Genomic DNA, 18,744 nt, shown 5'->3' on the forward strand with positions numbered 1-18,744 from the left:
ACATGCAAATTAGTAACATATTGGCCTTAATTAGTCATTATTAAGTACTTATTAAGTACTTATTAATGCCTTATTCTGCATGGCCTTATTATACAACCAGTAAGCCATTAACTAAGAGTCTTCCCTAACCTTAACCCTAACCCTAACCCCAATCTCAACCTAACCTTAACCCCGACCCTAACGCTAACCCTAACCCTATGTTAATAAGCAACTAATTAATGGTTCATATGATCTCCATACTAGTGTTACCACATTTTTCATGAGTTTTTTTTTCAAATCAAAACAAAGGCAAAATAATGAATGTGTAGTGTTAATTCCAGCTGAAAATGAATGAACACATTTTAATATAGGTAAAGCAGAGCAACACTGCAACACTAACCACTGCTGCCACCTACTGGTCAAAAATCAAAATATATTTTTAGGCATTTAGGATTGGTATACAGTTAGAACTGTGGTCTGTATACATACACACTGGTTCTAATTCATGTTTGTCATGTATTGTTTGTGATGTATTAAAAGCATTTATCCACCTCTTCAAAGAAAGTGTGAAAATAGGGCAGGGACTAAAACTTATCCACTCTGGACATGAGATGTTTCTTGGTGTTTTTTTCAGGCCTAAACAGGATTAAGTAGCATTTTGGTGCAAAGATACAGCCCAGTAAGCCATAGCTGGAAGCTAAAATGGCAAACACCTCAGTGGCTGTGGAGTACTTTCCTGGAGAGCTGATGTAAGCGGGAACGAAGGCGACCCACACGGCACAGAAGATCAGCATGCTGAAGGTTATGATCCGGGCCTCGTTAAAATTATCCGGAAGTTGCCTCGCCAGGAAGGCCAGCAGGAGACAGAGGCAGGCCAGCAGCCCGATGTAGCCCAGGACCAGACCGAACGCCACGTGGGAGCCTTCGTCGCACAGGAGGATGACCATGGCGCTCTCGCGAGGAATCAGTTTACGTGGGGTTGGAGGAGCCACGGTCAGCCACACAATGCAGATGATTACCTGTCCAAAAGTACATTTGAAAACAGTTTAATACACACAAAGGACCATCATACCTTTGATGGATTGTTGATGTGTGAATGGACTGTCTTTCGTGTCGTTTCAATATGTAAGTTGTAAAACACGACGTCATACATGCTAAGGTAAGACATATAGAAGATAAAGTTTAATAATAAGATCGAGATCAACCAGATGAGGCAATTCCTGTAGGAATTGCGTGTGAACGCTCCAATGCTGAAGTGTATTAAAATCCTGGAATTTCTTTTAGAATTGTTGACGTAGAGCACACAATTCCCGAACAGGCTGAATATTTTGAAGTTGGAACGGTTTGAATCAAATGAAAAATGTGGAAATTTTGGAACTTTGAAGAATGTCCCATTGATTTCAATGGGAATTTCCAAAACAATATGGGAATTTCGGGAAAAGCTTTTGTTTTTAAATGGTAAAAAAAAAACTTGAATGGTCTTAATGAGTTGAAATAGTTGGTGTTGAAATTGTTCAAATCGGTCGAGAAATGTTGAAGTAGTCACATGTTGAATTGAGAAATGGTATTACGAAATTCCTGGAATGTTTTTTTGAATGTCCAGGATGAGTGGAATATGTTAATGTTGGAATGGTTTGAATAGGTTAAAAAATGTGGGAATTGTGCAACTTGGAAAAATGTCCCATTCATTTTATTGGGAACTTCCTGGAATGTTGGGAATTTGGGGAAAAGCGGGATTTTTTTTTTTTTAATTATTAAGAGCATGACTTGGTTGGTGTTAGAAATGTTTAAATCGGGCAAGAAATGTTGAAGTAGTAAATGGTATTAGGGAATTTCGGGAAAATCTTGAATTATTTTGAACTTGGAAAAAGGGTAGTTTGAATTTCCAGAATGGTGGAATGTGTCAAAGGTGGAATGGTTTGAAGAATGTGGCATTGTGGAAGTTTGAAAAATGGCCAATTCATTTTGAATGGGGAAAATGCAAAAAAAAAAAAGGAATTATGGGAAATTAGTAGAGAACACAATTCCTGAACATGCTGAATATTTTGAAGTTGGAACAGTTTGAATCAGATGAAAAATGTGGGTATTGTGGAACTTTGAAAAATGTCCAATTGATTTCAATGGGAATTTCCCAAAATTCCCATATTTTTGGGAATTTCGGGATTTTTTTTGAAAATGGTAAAAATTAAACTTGAATGGTCTGAATGAGTTGAAATAGTTGGTGTTGAAATGTTTCAAATCGGTCAAGAAATGTTGAATTAAGAAATGAAATTAGGGAATTCCTGGAATTTTGGGAAAACTGGGAGTTTTTCCAGTTCAAAAAACAACTTCAATTTTTGTCCTCATTAAGAGGAATGTTTTGACGGTGGAACGGTTGAAAAATGTGGGAGGAATAGTCGCCAGAAAAAAGGGTGGAAACAGGGCTTTGGAAAACCAGGAATTCTAGAAAATCCTGGAATTTTTGTGAACTTGGAAAACGGTTAGCTTGTATTTCCAGAATGGTGAAATGTGTTGAAGGTGGAACGGTTTGAATAGGTCATGTGGAAATGGTGGAAGTTTGAAAAATGGCCAATTAATTTTGAATGGGAAACATATCCCGGAAAACCTGGAATTCTGGGAAATCTGTGCATTTTTTGAATTTGTCAAGGGAAATCCTGCGATTCCCGCAAAGGCTGAACAGTTTGAAGCTGGAACGGTTTTGAATCGGGTGAAAAATGTGGAAGGTAGAGCACGCTAAAATCTGGAGAAGAATAATAATAATAAGAAGAAGAATAAATAGATGAATTTTGGTGAATAAAACCATACGTGTGAACGCTTTGTAGCATTCACATTCACACACAATTCCTGAAGGAATTGCGTGTGAATGCTCCAATGCTCCTCTCTGAGCTGCCACCTTACCGTGGTAGAGGAGTTTGCGTGTCCCAATGATCCTAGGAGCTATAGTTGTCCGGGGGTTTCTATGCCCCCTGGTAGGGTCTCCCAAGGCAAACTGGTCCTAGGTGAGGGATCAGACAAAGAGCAGCTCGAAGACATCGATGAAGAACACAAACCAAGGACCCAGATTTCTCTCGCCCGGACGCGGGTCACCGGGGCCCCCCTCTGGAGCCAGGCCCGGAGGTGGGGCACGATGGCGAGCGCCTGGTGGCCGGGCCTGGCCCCATGGGGCCCGGCCGGGCACAGCCCGAAGAGGCAACGTGGGTCCCCCCTCCAATGGGCTCACCACCCATAGCAGGGGCCATAGAGGTCGGGTGCAGTGTGAGCTGGGCGGCAGCCGAGGGCAGGGCACTTGGCGGTCCGATCCTCGGCTACATAAGCTGGCTCTTGGGACGTGGAACGTCACTTCGCTGGGGGGGAAGGAGCCTGAGCTAGTGCGTGAGGTGGAGAAGTTCCGGCTAGATATAGTCGGACTCACTTCGACGCACAGCAAGGGCTCTGGAACCACTTCTCTTGAGAGGGGCTGGACTCTCTTCCACTCTGGCGTTGCCGGCAGTGAGAGGCGACGGGCTGGGGTGGCAATTCTTGTTGCCCCTCGGCTCAAAGCCTGCACGTTGGAGTTCAACCCGGTGGACGAGAGGGTAGCTTCCCTCCGCCTTCGGGTGGGGGGACGGGTCCTGACTGTTGTTTGCGTTTACGCGCCAAACAGCAGCTCAGAGTACCCACCCTTTTTGGATTCACTCGAGGGAGTACTGGAGAGTGCTCCCCCGGGTGATTCCCTCGTTCTACTGGGGGACTTCAACGCTCATGTTGGCAGCGACAGTGAAACCTGGAGAGGTGTGATTGGGAAGAATGGCCGCCCGGATCTGAACCCGAGTGGTGTTCTGTTATTGGACTTTTGTGCTCGTCACAGATTGTCGATAACAAACACCATGTTCAAACATAAGGGTGTCCATATGTGCACTTGGCACCAGGACACCCTAGGCCGCAGTTCCATGATCGACTTTGTAGTTGTGTCATCGGATTTGCGGCCTCATGTTTTGGACACTCGGGTGAAGAGAGGGGCGGAGCTTTCTACCGATCACCACCTGGTGGTGAGTTGGCTGCGATGGTGGGGGAGGATGCCGGACAGACCTGGCAGGCCCAAACGCATTGTGAGGGTTTGCTGGGAACGCCTGGCAGAGTCTCCTGTCAGAGAGAGTTTCAATTCCCACCTCCGGAAGAACTTTGAACATGTCACGAGGGAGGTGCTGGACATTGAGTCCGAGTGGACAATGTTCCGTACCTCTATTGTCGAGGCGGCCGATTGGAGCTGTGGCCGCAAGGTAGTTGGTGCCTGTCGTGGCGGTAATCCTAGAACCCGTTGGTGGACGCCGGCGGTGAGGGATGCCGTCAGGCTGAAGAAGGAGTCCTATCGGGTTCTTTTGGCTCATGGGACTCCTGAGGCAGCAGACAGGTACCGACAGGCCAAGCGGTGTGCGGCTTCAGCGGTCGCGGAGGCAAAAACTTGGACATGGGAGGAGTTCGGGGAGGCCATGGAAAAAGACTTCCGGACGGCTTCGAAGCAATTCTGGACCACCATCCGCCGCCTCAGGAAGGGGAAGCAGTGCATTGTCAACACCGTGTATGGTGGGGATGGTGCTCTGCTGACCTCGACTGCGGATGTTGTGGATCGGTGGAGGGAATACTTCGAAGACCTCCTCATACCTACCAGCACGTCTTCCTATAAGGAAGCAGGGCCTGGGGAATCTGTGGTGGGCTCTCCTATTTCTGGGGCTGAGGTTGCCGAGGTAGTTAAAAAGCTCCTCGGTGGCAAGGCCCCGGGGGTGGATGAGATTCGCCCGGAGTTCCTTAAGGCTCTGGATGTTGTGGGGCTGTCTTGGTTGACAAGACTCTGCAACATCGCGTGGACATCGGGGGCGGTACCTCTGGATTGGCAGACCGGGGTGGTGGTTCCTCTCTTTAAGAAGGGGAACCGGAGGGTGTGTTCCAACTATCGTGGGATCACACTCCTCAGCCTTCCCGGTAAGGTCTATTCAGGTGTACTGGAGAGGAGGCTACGCCGGATAGTCGAACCTCGGATTCAGGAGGAACAGTGTGGTTTTCGTCCTGATCGTGGAACTGTGGACCAGCTCTATACTCTCGGCAGGGTCCTTGAGGGTGCATGGGAGTTTGCCCAACCAGTCTACATGTGCTTTGTGGACTTGGAGAAGGCATTCGACCGTGTACCCCGGGAAGTCCTGTAGGGACTGCTCAGAGAGTATGGGGTAACGGACTGTCTTATTGTGGCAGTTCGCTCCATGTATAATCAGTGTCAGAGCTTGGTCCGCATTGCCGGCAGTAAGTCGGACACGTTTCCAGTGAGGGTTGGACTCCGCCAAGGCTGCCCTTTGTCACCGATTCTGTTCATAACCTTTATGGACAGAATTTCTAGGCGCAGTCAGGGCGTTGAGGGGATCTGGTTTGGTGGCTGCAGGATTAGGTCACTGCTATTTGCAGATGATGTGGTCCTGATGGCTTCCTCCGGCCAAGATCTTCAGCTCTCACTGGATCGGTTCGCAGCCAAGTGTGAAGCGACTGGGATGGGAATCAGCACCTCCAAGTCCGAGTCCATGGTTCTCTCCCGGAAAAGGGTGGAGTTCCATCTCCGGGTTGGGGAGGAGATCTTGCCCCAAGTGGAGGAGTTCAAGTACCTCGGAGTCTTGTTCACGAGTGGGGGAAGAGTGGATCGTGAGATCGACAGGCGGATCGGTGCGGCGTCTTCAGTAATGCGGACGCTGTATCGATCCGTTGTGGTGAAGAAGGAGCTGAGCCGGAAGGCAAAGCTCTCGATTTACCGGTCGATCTACGTTCCCATCCTCACCTATGGTCATTACCTTTGGTCATGACCGAAAGGACAAGATCACGGGTACAAGCGGCCGAAATGAGTTTCCTCCGCCGAGTGGCGGGGCTCTCCCTTAGAGATAGGGTGAGAAGCTCTGTCATTCGGGGGGGGCTCAAAGTAAAGCCGCTGCTCCTCCACATCGAGAGGAGCCAGATGAGGTGGTTCGGGCATCTGGTCAGGATGCCACCCGAACGCCTCCCTAGGAAGGTGTTTCGGGAACGTCCGACCGGTAGGAGGCCACGGGGAAGACCCAGGACACACTGGGAAGACTATCTCTCCCGGCTGGCCTGGGAACGCCTCGGGATCCCCGGGAGGAGCTGGATGAAGTGGCTGGGGAGAGGGAAGTCTGGGCTTCCCTGCTTAAGCTGCTGCCCCCGTGACCCGACCTCGGATAAGCGGAAGAAGATGGATGGATGGATGGATGCTCCAATGCTGAAGTGGAACTGAAATGCTGACAGAATGTAGTATGAATGTAAGAATAGTTTGAATGTTGGAATGGTTTGAATGTTGAAGAGCTGACGCTGAACTGAAATGCTAATGGAATGTAGGATGAATGTAGAAATGGTTTAAATGTTGAAATCGTTTAAAGGCTGAAATGGTTTGAATGTTGGAATGGTTTGAATGTTGAAGAGTTAGAATTTCCAGGAAAACCGGAATTTGTTTTGGAACTTGGGAAAGTGTTAGTTTGAATGTCCAGGAGGAATGGAATGTGGTATTGTTGGAATGGTTTAAATAGGTTGAAAAATGTGTGAATTGTGTAACTTGGAAAAATGTCCCATTCATTTCAATGGGAACTTCCTGGAAATTTGGGAATTTTAGAAAAGCTGTATTTTTTTCAAAATGATTAAGAGCATGTCCTGAATGAGGTGAATTGGTTGGTGTTGGAATTGTTTAAATCGGTCAAGTAATGTTGAATTAGTAACAGTTTTTAATTGAGACATTTATGGAATTTCAGGAAAACCGGGAATTTTTCTCATTCCTTAACCAACTTGGTTTTTGTCCTGAATATGAGTGTTTTGATGGTGGAATGTGTTGAATGTGAAATAGTTTGAATAGGTTGAAAAATGTGGAAATGGTGAAAGTTTGACGAATGGCCAATTAATTTTGATTGGGAAAAATGTCCCGGAAAACCTGGAATTCTGGGAAATCTGGCAATTTTTGGAACATTCACACAATAATATGATCTGTATTATTCATTAATTATAATTCTATGTGTATCAGCTGATGTATACACTATGAAGTAACTTGAAATATTTATAATCATATTATATCATTCATGTTATGGCCAATTTATATTAAATTAATTGACATATTTTTGTAAAAACAAAAAAAAATTTTATTAAATAAAATTAAATTTCTAAAATTCGTCATCTTGAAAATTCAATCCCATTTTTTAAATGTCAAAAACCTATTATATGTCTTTTAAAAAGCTGGTTTTAACCAAATCCATGCAATAATTACTTTTGTAGTGCATGTAAACATACCAAGTGTGTGTAAATGGGGCGCCAAAATAGGGGTTTTGGGTGGGGTGGGAACCCAGAATTTGGTGCTATGCCCCTGTTCGGGCTTGTCACTCATCGCTGTCTCGTATACACGTAAACACCCGGAGCGCATGCAGTCCAAAATAAACAACTAACAATTTGGAGTCAAGTTATTGTTACGGTATACAGTCGTGGTCTAAAGTTTACATACACTTATGAATGACATAATGTCATGGCTGTCTTGAGTTTCCAATCATTTCTACAACTCTTTTTTTTTTTGTGATAGAGTGATTGGAGCACATGTTGGTCTTGTTTCATCTGACATCACATGGACAAAGATACGACCTTCTGGAGGAAAGTTCTGTGGTCAGATGAAACAAAAATTTAGCTGTTTGGCCCCAAAACACGGCAATATGTTTGGAGGAGAAAAGGTGAGGCCTTTAATCCCAGGAACACCATACCTACCGTCAAGCATGGTGGTGGTAGTATTATGCTCTGGGCCTGTTTTGCTGCCAATGGAACTGGTGCTTTACAGAGAGTAAATGGGACAATGAAAAAGGAGGATTACCTCCAAATTCTTCAGGACAACCTAAAATCATCAGCCCGGAGTTTGGGTCTTGGGCGCAGTTGGGTGTTCCAAAAGAAAAATGACCCCAAACACACACAAGTGGTAAAGAAATGGCTAAATCAAGCTAGAATTAAGGCTTTAGAATGGCCTTCCCAAATTCCTGACTTAAACGTGTGGACAATGCTGAAGAAACAAGTCCATGTCAGAAGACCAACACATTTGCTGAACTGCACCAATTTTGTCAAGAAGAGTGGTCAAAAATTCAACCAGAAGCTTGCCAGAAGCTTGTGGATGGCTACCAAAAGCGCCTTATTGCAGTGAAACTTGCCAAGGGACATGTAACCAAATATTAACATTGCTGTATGTATACTTTTGACCCAGCAGATTTGGTCACATTTTCAGTAGACCCATAATAAATTCATAAAATAACCAAACTTCATGAATGTTTTTTGTGACCAACAAGTATGTGCTCCAATCACTCTATCACAAAAAAATAAAAGTTGTAGAAATTATTGGAAACTCAAGACAGCCATGACATTATGTTTTTTTACAAGTGTATGTAAATGTTTGACCACGACTGTACATTCAATGATAGCCAACTTTAGTAGCTAATTGTAGCTAAACTTTTCCAAATCACAAAACACACAGAGAACAATGACCCCAAAGACACGTCAAACATGGTAAAGGAATGGCTAACTATTCAGTGGCCTAGTGGTTAGAGTGTCCGCCCTGAGATCGGTAGGTTGTGAGGTCAAACCTCGGCCGAGTCATACCAAAGACTATAAAAATGGGACCCATTACCTCCCTGCTTGGCACTCAGCATCAAGGGTTGGAATTGGGGGTTAAATCACCACTGCTGCCCACTGCTTCCCTCACCTCCCTCACCTAGTGTGTGGGACAATCATTGGTACTTAAACTTTAACTTAAATCAGGCTAGAATTAAGGTTTTAGAATGGCCATCCCAAAGTCCTGACTTAAACGTGTGGACAATGCTGAAGAAACAAGTCCATGTCAGGAAACTAACAAATTTAGCTGCACCAATTTTGTCAAGAGGAGTGGCCAAAAATTCAACCAGAAGCTTGCCAGAAGCTTGTGGATGGCTACCAAAAGCGCCTTATTGCAGTGAAACTTGCCAAGGGACATGTAAGCAAATATTAACATTGCTGTATGTATACTTTTGACCCAGCAGATTTGGTCACATTTTCAGTAGACCCATAATAAATTCATAAAATAACCAAACTTCATGAATGTTTTTTGTGACCAACAAGTATGTGCTCCAATCACTCTATCACAAAAAAATAAGAGTTGTAGAAATTATTGGAAACTCAAGACAGCCATGACATTATGTTCTTTACAAGTGTATGTAAACTTTTGACCACGACTGTACATTCAATGATAGCCAACTTTTGTAGCTAATTGTAGCTAAACTTTTCCAAATCACAAAACACACAGAGAACAATGACCCCAAAGACACGTCAAACATGGTAAAGGAATGGCTAACTATTCAGTGGCCTAGTGGTTCGAGTGTCCGCCCTGAGATCGGTTGGTTGTGAGGTCAAACCTCGGCCGAGTCATACCAAAGACTATAAAAATGGGACCCATTACCTCCCTGCTTGGCACTCAACATCAAGGGTTGGAATTGGGGGTTAAATCACCAAAAATGTACCCGGGCGTGGCATCGCTGCTGCCCACTGCTCCCCTCACCTGATCAAGGGAATGGGCCAAATGCAGAGGACAAATTTCACCACACCTAGTGTGTGGGACAATCATTGGTACTTAAACTTTAACTTAAATCAGGCTAAAATTAAGGTTTTAGAATGGCCATCCCAAAGTCCTGACTTAAACGTGTGGACAATGCTGAAGAAACAAGTCCATGTCAGGAGACCAACAAATTTAGCTGCACCAATTTTGTCAAGAGGAGTGGTCAAAAATTCAACCAGAAGCTTGCCAGAAGCTTGTGGGTGGCTAACAAAAGCGCCTTATTGCAGTGAAACTTGCCAAGGGACATGTAAGCAAATATTAACATTGCTGTATGTATACTTTTGACCCAGCAGATTTGGTCACATTTTCAGTAGACCCATAATAAATTCATAAAATAACCAAACTTCATGAATGTTTTTTGTGACCAACAAGCATGTGCTCCAATCACTCTATCACAAAAAAATAAGAGTTGTAGAAATTATTGGAAACTCAAGACAGCCATGACATTATGTTTTTTTACAAGTGTATGTAAATGTTTGACCACGACTGTACATTCAATGATAGCCAACTTTAGTAGCTAATTGTAGCTAAACTTTTCCAAATCACAAAACACACAGAGAACAATGACCCCAAAGACACGTCAAACATGGTAAAGGAATGGCTAACTATTCAGTGGCCTAGTGGTTAGAGTGTCCGCCCTGAGATCGGTAGGTTGTGAGGTCAAACCTCGGCCGAGTCATACCAAAGACTATAAAAATGGGACCCATTACCTCCCTGCTTGGCACTCAGCATCAAGGGTTGGAATTGGGGGTTAAATCACCAAATATGATTCCCGGGCGCGGCACCGCTGCTGCTCACTGCTCCCCTCACCTCCCAGAGGGTGATCAAGGGTGATGGGTCAAATGCAGATGACAAATTTCACCACACCTAGTGTGTGTGACAATCATTGGTACTTTAACTTTAACTTAAATCAGGCTAGAATTAAGGTTTTAGAATGGTCTTCCCAAAGTCCTGACTTAACGTGTGGACAATGCTGAAGAAACAAGTCCATGTCAGGAGACCAACAAATTTAGCTGCACCAATTTTGTCAAGAGGAGTGGTCGTAAATTCAACCGGAAGCTTGTGGATGGCTACCAAAAGCGCCTTATTGCGGTGAAACTTGCCAAGGGACATCTAAGCAAATATTAACATTGCTGTATGTATACTTTTGACCCAGCAGATTTGGTCACATTTTCAGTAGACCCATAATACATTCATAAAAGTACCAAACTTCATGAATGTTTTTTGTGACCAACAAGTATGTGCTCCAATCACTCTATCACAAAAAAATAAGAGTTGTAGAAATTATTGGAAACTCAAGACAGCCATGACATTATGTTCTTTACAAGTGTATGTAAACTTTTGACCATGATAGCCAACTTTAGTAGCTAATTGTAGCTTTTCCAAATCCCAAAACACACAAAGCTACAGTTATGTGTGTATGTTATGTGGGGCGTAGTTTGCGTGTTCAAAGCTAGAACAGGGAAGAATCTAACGCTTACAACACTTTGGAAAGTGCCGAAAAGTTGCAAACAGACCCTCAAGGGTCAACTTCATTTTCTAGTCTTGTCTTTTTTTTTTAGAAAGACTTTGATCCATTTTGAAAAATGGATCGATTAGGTGTTACTTTTTTTCCGCTTTCTGCGAATGTTCATAACTCCTGTTTTATTGCCAGTGACATATTGAGCAGATTAATGGCGCCTGGGGGTCTTTGCGGCCACTTAAAAAAACGTTTCTGAAATGGCGGCAGTTAATTGGAATTGTAAGGGTTCACTGTCGTACAAATCAAAATGCATGATGCAACAGTAGTGTAGCAGTGAATATGTCCTCACCTGGACCAGAGTGCAAAGTCCAATGATTGCTTTTTGCTTGGCGGGCCCGAACCACCTCATGACTGTGCTCCCAGGAAACGACGCCTTGAAGGCCATGAGCACCACTATGGTCTTTCCCAGTATGCAAGAGATGCAGAGGACGAAGGTTATGCCGAAGGCCGTATGGCGCAGCATGCAGGACCACTCTGAGGGCCGGCCGATGAAGGTCAGTGAGCAAAGGAAACACAAGGTCAAGGAGAAGAGCAGCAGGAAGCTTAAATCCGAGTTGTTGGCCCGGACAATGGGCGTGGTTCTGTGGTAGGAGAAGATGAAGACCACGGCGCAGGTGCAGAAGGAGCCGATGAGAGATATAGCCATCAGCGTGATGCCCATGGTGTCAGTGAAGGACAGAAAATCCACCTGTTTGGGGATACAGGCGGTCCTTCCCGTGTTCGACCAGAATTCAGGCAAGCAACGCACACACTCTATGGCATCTAACAAGCAGAAGCAGATGTTTAACTCTTTAAAGAGAGACTGTTTAGTGTCATGTTCAGTTCCCTCACCGGTCTGATTGCTGATCTCCCCAGCTGTACACACCACACAATCATGGCAGCAGACAGGGAAGTTAGGTCTGATGGCCTTGCGGGTTCCTGGGGGACATATGTTGCTGCACACCGATAGTGGGACCTGTGCAACAAGGACGACACAAACTACACCGGTTCCTATAGAGCAGGGGTGTCAAACGTACAGGCCCGCGAACTGGTTTTATCCGGTCCGCGGGATGAGTTTGCTAAGTATAAAAATGAACCTTTTTGAATGAAAGAAACTGCTGTTCTAAATGCGTCCACTGGATGTCGCAATAGCAATTGTTTGTATCTTTGTAGATGATGCTATATATGTAAAAAAACAACAAAAAAAACCTCATGATGTTAGTACATCAGCCGAGGAAAATGATCAAACTATGTAAATAACATACTGTAATTGGATTTTGATATAATTTTTTTGATCTATAATTTCTTTAATCTTGATGGATTAAAAATGAATCTCAGGATTCTAAGAACATTACTGTCATATTGAGTAAAAAACACATTTTTGTGTTTGCAAACCTTACAAAAGCATATGTTTCTAGTAAAACTCACATTACTAGACATATTGCATGTTTTGTTTAGGAGTTATGTTCAAATAGTAGTTTGTCACTGAAGGCATCACAACAACACATGTGGAGTTATGTACTTAACAAAAAAGGTGAAATAACTGAAAACATGTTTTGGATTCTAGTTTCTTCAAAATAGCCACCCTTTGCTCTGATTACTTTTTTCGCACACTCTTGAACATTCTCTCGACGAGCTTCAAGAGGTAGTCACCTGAAATGGTTTTCACTTCACAGGTGTGCTGGAAACTCATCGAGAGAATGCAAATAATGTACAAAGCCATAATCAGAGCTAAGGGTGGCTATTTTGAAGAAACTAGAAAATATAAAACACACAATACATCAGTCGAGGAAAATGATCAAACTACATAAATAACATACTGTAATTGGATTTTGATATAAATTTTTTTATCTTGATAGATTGAAAATTAATCTCAGGATTCTAAGAACATTACTGTCATATTGAGTAAAAAACATTTTTGTGTTTGCAAACCTTACAAAAGCATATGTTTTTAGTACAACTCACAAAGATACATTACTTAAGGCATTATTAGACATATTGCATGTTTTGTTTAGGAGTTATGTTTAAATAGTAGTTTGTCACTGAAGGCATCACAACTATGAATGAACACATGTGGCGTTATGTACTTAACAAAAAAAGGTGAAATAACTCAAAACATGTTTTAGATTCTAGTTTCTTCAAAATAGCCACCCTTTGCTCTGTTTACTTTTTTCGCACACTCTTGGCATTCTCTCGACGAGTTTCAAGAGGTAGTCACCTGAAATGGTTTTCACTTCACAGGTGTGCTGGAAACTCATCGAGAGAATGCAAATAATGTACAAAGCCGTAATCAGAGCAAAGGGTGGCTATTTTGAAGAAACTAGAAAACATAAAACACACAATACATCAGTCGAGGAAAATGATCAAACTACATAAATAACATACTGTAATTGGATTTTGATATAATTTTTTTTATCTTGATAGATTGAAAATTAATCTCAGGATTCTAAGAACATTACTGTCATATTGAGTAAAAAACATTTTTGTGTTTGCAAACCTTACAAAAGCATATGTTTTTAGTACAACTCACAAAGATACATTACTTAAGGCATTATTAGACATATTGCATGTTTTGTTTAGGAGTTATGTTTAAATAGTAGTTTGTCACTGAAGGCATCACAACTATGAATGAACACATGTGGCGTTATGTACTTAACAAAAAAAGGTGAAATAACTGAAAACATGTTTTAGATTCTAGTTTCTTCAAAATAGCCACCCTTTGCTCTGTTTACTTTTTTCGCACACTCTTGGCATTCTCTCGACGAGTTTCAAGAGGTAGTCACCTGAAATGGTCTTCACTTCACAGGTGTGCTGGAAACTCATCGAGAGAATGCAAATAATGTACAAAGCCGTAATCAGAGCAAAGGGTGGCTATTTTGAAGAAACTAGAAAATATAAAACACACAATACATCAGTCGAGGAAAATGATCAAACTACATAAATAACATACTGTAATTGGATTTTGATATAATTTTTTTTATCTTGATAGATTGAAAATTAATCTCAGGATTCTAAGAACATTACTGTCATATTGAGTAAAAAACATTTTTGTGTTTGCAAACCTTACAAAAGCATATGTTTTTAGTAAAACTCACAAAGATACATTACTTAAGGCATTATTAGACATATTGCATGTTTTGTTTAGGAGTTATGTTTAAATAGTAGTTTGTCACTGAAGGCATCACAACTATGAATGAACACATGTGGCGTTATGTACTTAACAAAAAAAGGTGAAATAACTGAAAACATGTTTTAGATTCTAGTTTCTTCAAAATAGCCACCCTTTGCTCTGTTTACTTTTTTCGCACACTCTTGGCATTCTCTCGACGAGTTTCAAGAGGTAGTCACCTGAAATGGTTTTCACTTCACAGATGTGCTGGAAACTCATCGAGAGAATGCCAAGAGTGTACAAAGCCGTAATCAGAACAAAGAGTGGCTATTTTGAAGAAACTAGAAAATATAAAACACACAATACATCAGTCGAGGAAAATGATCAAACTACATAAATAACATACTGTATTTGGATTTTGATATGATTTTTTTAGCTTGATAGATTGAAAATTAATCTCAGGATTCTAAGAACATTACTGTCATATTGAGTAAAAAACAAATTTTTGTGTTTGCAAACCTTACACAAGCATATGTTTCTAGTAAAACTCACAAATATACATTATTTAAGGCATTATTAGACATATTGCATGTTTTGTTTAGGAGTTATGTTTAAATAACTGTCATATTGAGTATGACAGTAATACTCCAACATTATCACATAATTCATTCAGAAAATATAAATTACGACAAATAAAGTATATGTACTATTAACCACAACAGGTAATTGTAAAAAAACAAAACAAAACAACACATGTTTTGCTTATGATTTGTACAATTTCAGAATGTGCTTGTTCTATTTTTAAACAAAGAAAACAATCTGAAGTTGTCTTTATTTTTAAGTTATCATGACATGATTTTACCAGTCCGGCCCACTTGGCGCCCGAGCTAAAATGAGTTTGACACCCCTGCTATAGAGTCACATCTTGAGAAGCACTTCATTAGCTACAGCTGCACAATCTGAAGAGAAACACTGAAAAACGATGTCCGTTTTTATTAATGTAGCTTTTTAGAAGACAAGAAACCGTCTTTGGTTGATTTAAAACAGGGATGTCAAACATGCGGCCCGCGAGATGAATTTGCTAAGTGTAAAATTGAGCTGCATTTTTACACTAAAGAAACTGCTGTTCTAAATGTGTCCACTGGGTGTCGCAAGAGCATTGCTAGCATGCAAGGAAAATGGGTTATAGGAAGGGTACATGGTAAATGCGGCATGAGACACTGCACATTGATATGCAAACCCCGTTTCCATATGAGTTGGGAAATTGTGTTAGATGTAAATATAAACGGAATACAATGATTTGCAAATCTTTTTCAACCCATATTCAGTTGAATATGCTACAAAGACAACATATTTGATGTTCAAACTGATAAACATTTTTTTTTTGCAAATAATCATTAACTTTAGAATTTGATGCCAGCAACACGTGACAAAGAAGTTGGGAAAGGTGGCAATAAATACTGATAAAGTTGAGGAATGCTCATCACTTATTTGGAACATCCCACAGGTGAACAGGCAAATTGGGAACAGGTGGGTGCCATGATTGGGTAAAAAAGTAGATTCCATGAAATGCTCACTCATTCACAAACAAGGATGGGGCGAGGGTCACCACTTTGTCAACAAATGCGTGAGCAAATTGTTGAACAGTTTAAGAAAAACCTTTCTCAACCAGCTATTGCAAGGAATTTAGGGATTTCACCATCTGCGGTCTGTAATATCATTAAAGGGTTCAGAGAATCTGGAGAAATCACTGCACGTAAGCAGCTAAGCCCGTGACCTTTGATCCCTCAGGCTGTACTGCATCAACAAGCAACATCACTGTGTAAAGGATATCACCACATGGGCTCAGGAACACTTCAGAAACCCACTGTCAGTAACTACAGTTGGTCGCTACATCTATAAGTGCAAGTTAAAACTCTCCTATGCAAGGCGAAAGCCGTTTATCAACAACACCCAGAAACGCCGTCGGCTTCGCTGGGCCTGAGCTCATCTAAGATGGACTGATACAAAGTGGAAAAGTGTTCTGTGGTCTGATGAGTCCACATTTCAAATTGTTTTTGGAAACTATGGACGTCGTGTCCTCCGGACCAAAGAGGAAAAGAACCATCCGGATTGTTATAGGCGCAAAGTTGAAAAGCCAGCATCTGTGATGGTATGGGGGTTTGTTAGTGCCCAAGACATGGGGTAACTTACACATCTGTGAAGGCGCCATTAATGCTGAAAGGTACATACAGGTTTTGGAGCAACATATGTTGCCATCCAAGCAACGTTACCATGGACGCCCCTGCTTATTTCAGCAAGACAATGCCAAGCCACGTGTTACATCAACATGGCTTCATAGTAAAAGAGTATGGGTACTAGACTGGCCTGCCTGTAGTCCAGACCTGTCTCCCATTGAAAATGTGTGGCGCATTATGAAGCCTAAAATACCACAACGGAGACCCCTGGACTGTTGAACAACTTAAGCTGTACATCAAGCAAGAATGGGAAAGAATTCCACCTGAGAAGCTTAAAAATTGTGTCTCCTCAGTTCTCAAACGTTTACTGAGTGTTGTTAAAAGGAAAGGCCATGTAACACAGCGGTGAACATGCCCTTTCCCAACTACTTTGGCACATGTTGCAGCCACGAAATTGTAAGTTAATTATTATTTGCAAAAAAAAAAAAAAATGTATGCGTTTGAACATCAAATATCTTGTCTTTGTAGTGCATTCAACTGAATATGGGTCATACTTGCCAACCCTCCCGAATTTTCCGGGAGACTCCCGAAATTCAGCGCCTCTCCCGAAAACCTCCCGGGACAAATATTCTTCCGATTTTCAGCCGGAGCTGGAGGCCACGCCCCCTCCAGCTCCATGCGGACCTGAGTGAGGACAGCCTTTTTTCACGACAGGAGGACAATAGGGTGACAAGAACTAAATCATCCAGACAAGAGATAAATTGTATTATTATGTTTATCTTACCTAAAAATAAATATATTTATTAATTAAAAAAAAAAAAAAACTAAATACATTTTTACTATATTTTGCTAAAAACATCAACATTTATTGTATTTTTATTTTTATTTTTTCTGACTCCTTATTACATCCAGGCATTAGAATTATACATTAAAATAAAAATATTTGAAATAATTAATTTTAAATTATCATAATAATTCATTTAAAATGACCATATTTAATTATTAAAATAATTGCTTGTTTATCAACAACTTTAGCATTTTATTCATTACATTTTGAAGCTCTCAGAAGCCAAGTTATGTTATATTCCTTAAGATTTATTTATGCAAGTTTGAAGTATCAATTATCTAAACACAGTTTTGTTTGCATATTTTCAGTATGTATATATATATATATATATATATATATATATATATCCATCCATCCATTTTCTACCGCTTATTCCCTTATATATATATATATATATATATATGTCTGAAATACTTGACTTGGTGAATTCTAGCTGTCAATATACTCCTCCCCTCTTAACCACGCCCCCAGCCACGCCCTGCCCCACCCCCGACCACGCCCCCGCCCCCCACCTCCCGAAATTGGAGGTCTCAATGTTGGCAAGTATGATATGGGTTGAAAAGGATTTGCAAATCATTGTATTCCGTTTATATTTACATCTAACACAATTTCCCAACTCATATGGAAACGGGGTTTGTAGTTCTGTGAAAATGATTGTCTTCTTTGCAAATTTAAAGAAAGTGAACGGTGGAAATCACAAATGAGGTAGTTGATACATAAAAGCGTTTTTATTTATGCTTTATTTTGTTTTTGTTCAATCCTAGATGGGCTGTGATTTAACATTTAAATGCCTTGTAAATACACTGAGATTAAGTCTAAATTCATTGTGTTCTTTTTCAATCTACAACAATTTATTTCCTTAGAATTTTCAACTAACTTGAAATGTTTTGTCATAAGGATTATATGTGATATTTACATTTTAAGAATGTGCTTGTTCTATTTTGTGCCAAAGTAAAACAAATAAAACAATCTGAAGTTGTCGTAGTTTTATTTTTAAGTTATCATGCCATGATTTTCCCCGTCCGGCCCACCTAGGAATAGATTTTCCTCAATGCCGCCCCTGAGCTAAAATGAGTTTGACACCCCTGATTTAAAAGAACCGCGTGATTTCTCCTATAACCGAATTTGGCAAGAAAAAAAATGGTAGTGAACATTTTTTTTTTTTAATTATTGTGTATGAAAAACATTGCTTGGTCAAATAAGCAAATAAAGGTAATGCAACTAAAAGGGCATCAATAAACATAATGAAATATTACAATCGTATTTAAAAGGATTGCTCGGTCAAATGAGTGAAAAAAAGTATTGTTTATGAAAAATTCACAATTAGACACGATAAAAGAATATATACAGTACACATCTTCTCATTCAATGTGTTTTTTTTATTTTCATGAATATTTTCCTTGTAGATTGTCACTGAAGGCATCACAACTATGAATGAAGACATGTGGAGTTATGTACTTAACAAAAAAAAAGGTGAAATTACTGTTTTATATAACATGTTTT

The 18,744-nt window shown here is 41.1% G+C and overlaps 1 protein-coding gene across 3 annotated transcripts in view; it reads right to left on the minus strand.

The window, feature by feature from the left end:
- Positions 1-328: 328 nt before the first annotated feature.
- LOC133614829 (extracellular calcium-sensing receptor-like) overlaps positions 329-18,744 on the minus strand; it is a 145,118-nt gene continuing 126,702 nt past the window's right edge. For all 3 annotated transcript variants that reach the window (XM_061973122.1, XM_061973124.1, XM_061973123.1), the window contains 3 exons: positions 11,961-12,084; positions 11,419-11,891; positions 329-998 (listed from right to left, as the gene is read on the minus strand). In XM_061973122.1, coding sequence (XP_061829106.1) covers positions 564-998; positions 11,419-11,891; positions 11,961-12,084 — 1,032 coding nt within the window. In that variant the 3' untranslated portion in view covers positions 329-563. The remainder of the gene's footprint in view (positions 999-11,418; positions 11,892-11,960; positions 12,085-18,744) is intronic.

This window comes from Nerophis lumbriciformis, linkage group LG17 (genome assembly GCF_033978685.3).
Source record: "Nerophis lumbriciformis linkage group LG17, RoL_Nlum_v2.1, whole genome shotgun sequence".
In the NCBI taxonomy this organism is placed as follows: domain Eukaryota; kingdom Metazoa; phylum Chordata; class Actinopteri; order Syngnathiformes; family Syngnathidae; genus Nerophis; species Nerophis lumbriciformis.